The 3,585-nt window shown below is 36.6% G+C and overlaps 1 protein-coding gene across 1 annotated transcript; it reads left to right on the top strand.

The window, feature by feature from the left end:
• Window positions 1–619: 619 nt before the first annotated feature.
• Window positions 620–1,713, top strand: LOC133869036 (protein FAR-RED IMPAIRED RESPONSE 1-like). Its single transcript, XM_062306015.1, has 3 exons — window positions 620–1,186; window positions 1,263–1,349; window positions 1,669–1,713. Exons 1-3 carry the CDS (start codon window positions 620–622, stop codon window positions 1,711–1,713), a joined length of 699 nt encoding a protein of 232 aa, XP_062161999.1.
• Window positions 1,714–3,585: the final 1,872 nt, after the last annotated feature.

Genomic DNA, 3,585 nt, shown 5'->3' with positions numbered 1-3,585 from the left:
AGTGATGCCTGAAACGTATCATGGGTTATGTAGTTGGCACATGTGGCAGAATGCTAATAGGCACTTGGGCTATTTACTTAAAGGTGGGTCCCGATTTAATAAAGACTTTTTAGCATGTGTCTATGAGTATAATGATGAAAATGACTTTCTATCTGCTTGGAATATCATGTTGGAAAAATACGATGCTCGTGAAAATAAACGGCTACTGGATATATTTAAATTGAAGAAGAAATGGGCCCAAGCATATGAAAAGAGGACCTTCACGGCAGGAATGAGGACTACACAACTAAGTGAGAGATTCAATTGTGACTTGAAGGATTGCTTGCGTACTGATCTCAATATACTAGAATTTTTCACTCATTTTGAAAGAGTTGTCAATCAAAAACGTGATAAGGAATTAGAAGCAGAATACAATTCTAGATAAAAATTATCAAGATTGAATCTCAAGAGCTCGCCTATTTTGAATCAAGTAGCAAAATTGTACACGCCTAAGGTGTTTGAGTTATTTCAAAATGAAGTTGAAGAGGTACCGCCACTCTCCTTTATCGACCACAATGCAAGTCAAGCGACACACACATATGTTGTTGGAGTTTTCAAAGGACATGGAGAATACAAAATTATGTGGAATCCATTAGATCAAACTTTGTCTTCTAGTTGTAGAAAGCTTGAGACATTTGGTATTTTGTGTCGACATGCTCTAAAAATTCTTGATGTATTGGATATCAAGTTGATTCCTGACAGATATATTACAAAGAGATGGAGAAAAGACGCAAAAGATGAGAATGCAAAATATTTCACAAAGAAGGACATTGAGTCAGATATTCGATTGGAATATGCAGATAGGTATCGAGCTTTGTGTCCTAAATATATTCAATTGGTGAATGAGGCATGTGAAACTGAAGAAGGCTTTAATATTCTAAATGCAATTGTTGGAGATTTGAAGAAAAGACTTTGTGATGCAAAGAATTGCCAAGGTAATGCGAAAGAAGATAATATTAGGCTTTCAGCTAATATTGTGGACAAAGAAGATCAATCATGTGTTTCAGTCACGGTAGGACCAAAAGGAATAAAGAAAAAAGAGACTTATCGTAAAAAGAAACATCGACCCAAGTCATGGATGGAAAATGTGAAGAAACCAAAAGAAGGCACATCAAAGAATCAAACAAAGGAAATCATAGTGACAAAGGTAGTCTACTAAATTATTTTTATTGACTTCTCATGTTCAACTTTATTATCTTACTAAACGCATAAGATTTTTACAGGGTATAGAAGCATATGATTGCATGGCACAGAAGAGTAACGATGATATCACATATGCTCATGTTCCTAACTTTACCCAAATATCTAAGGTAATATATTCATAAACACATGTTTTAATTACAAAGTTGCATAATTGACTTATTTAGTTAATCTACTGCTGAGCTTATCATAAATTCAATTATATCTTATTTTCTTTATATATATTTAAAAAAAAAAAAAAAAAAAAAAATCTTTTCTTTTTAGACACTTGTATCTAGGAGTTTCTCTAATCCAAGCTTTATACAAGAGGAAACAACTAAATAAGTTCAAAATTGAAGGTATATTATTTTCTGATTAAGAAGAATGCAACTAAAAAAGAAACTGAATCATGAATACTATATTTTGAATTTGTTTTTTAAATTCTTGCAGGATCTTAGTGGTCTCATGAATGAAGGAACATGGTGGAAGGTCTAGGAACTTGGTGGTTATGTGTTGTTGATTTTATTTGATGATGGTGAATATTGTACCAATTTGTTATGTTAAGATGGTTTATTTCTTAAGAATTTTTGGATATATGTGTATGTGGTTGGTTTCCTCCCTTGAATTGTTTTGGGTAGATGTTTTGCTCTAACCGAATGGTACAAAGCTTTCTCAAATTATTTAAGAGGAAAATTCTTTTAGGTGGATCTTATTTTTATTATGATTCCAAGGAGGCCACCTTTGAAGGCCAACCTTTGCTAATTAGTTGGAAGACAAAACCATGTGATACCCGCATTGAAAGTGAAAGTAAAAGTAAAAGTAAATAACATAATGCTCCATGAGGCAATTATCAACCAATAACATCTCCCTTTTTACCTCCAACAAACATTCAAATTTTAAGATAAACAAAAAAATGCCATCAAGAAATAGTTTAAAGCATCATTTACATTGTAAACAAATGGCTTTAACTAATGTACATCCTAGTATTGCTCCACACCCAGTCACTATCATCACAAGTGTAGATATTCTAAAATTATTAAGCAAGAAATTGCCATAAATTCAATTGCAAGCCGATGTGAATTGGTCTTCACCCCATTATGAATGTTGCCCACCTGATCAGAAGCCATTTGACAAGTTAAAGTAGACCACTGTAACATTCACCCTGACAAAAAATTCTCAAGGTGAAAACTAATACTGGAAAAAAATTGACAAACAAAAAATAAAATTGTACACTGCTGAAACACACACCATACATATGTTCATAAATGAAAAGGCAAACATAGATCATATTGTTCATACTACCACCATTCATCATACAAAACATAGTAAGCCAAACACAGAATACAACTAAATTAGAATGGGTCATCATTTGCATCAGCTTCTGGATGCCCATAGGGGGAATCAACAATTTCCAAACCATTAAATTTATGGGGTTTCCAGAAAAGCTGGAATTCGAATAGATCAATAAACAGAGAAGAAACATAGGAATTTCAAATTTTGAAATTTGGATATTAAAAATTCTGAATTCTGGATTTTGAACTTACCCAATATTTGGGAAGCCAAAATCAAAGTTGGAAGTCCTCTGTTGACTACTTTTAAAAAATAAAAAACTTACCCAATGCGTCGAACTAGCAGTAGGATCAAACAGAGAAGAAACTGTAGAGAAGCACATGGGTCTGTCAAAAATGGTTCAAATCCTCTCATTTCTAGTCGTTTTCGTCGCCGACGTGGTGATCTATATAGCCACCACGTCGCACATCGACCGCCACTACTTCATCTCGCACATGAGCCTCCAGTTCCGGACCGACCCATCCTGCTCCTCCGATTCCGGTACAAACTGGCACACCTCGCCGGGTTATCTCACGGTGTACGTGGCCAGGAACGCAGGCGTTTCACGGTTCCCACTCGGTTTCTGAACCTCCCGGTGTTTGTGGGTCTGTTGGAGAGAGCCGAGGAAGATGGGTTTCAGGGAGATTGCGGTCTGGAGAGAGGTGAGGATTTTTTAGTGTATTTTGGTTTTTTTCGCAGAAGTTTTGGGTGGGTGATAGCGACAGGCTGGAATGGGGATGGTTTAATTTTGATTTTTTCTTTTCTTGAGGACATGGCAGGTTGATGGCCTTGGATCTCTTTAAAGAGATCCAGGCCATCAACCGGCTCTTCTCCAGTTCTTTAGAACTGGAGAGGATCCGGATCCCCTTGCAGCACCATGCCTCCACCTTAGTCCCCCACTCTCCTCCTCCGCTCCCCTCGTCGTTCATGGTCCATTCTCGAGATAGGTTTGGAGCTCAGTTCGTGGCTTTCAAAGCCAGATCTATCATCCTCCGTTTGTTATGTCCACCAACGCAGCTCACTCTCATCTCCTACGGC

The sequence above is a fragment of the Alnus glutinosa genome, chromosome 5, assembly GCF_958979055.1.
Source record: "Alnus glutinosa chromosome 5, dhAlnGlut1.1, whole genome shotgun sequence".
Lineage (NCBI taxonomy): Eukaryota > Viridiplantae > Streptophyta > Magnoliopsida > Fagales > Betulaceae > Alnus > Alnus glutinosa.
This window is presented reverse-complemented; position numbering and strand designations above follow the sequence as displayed.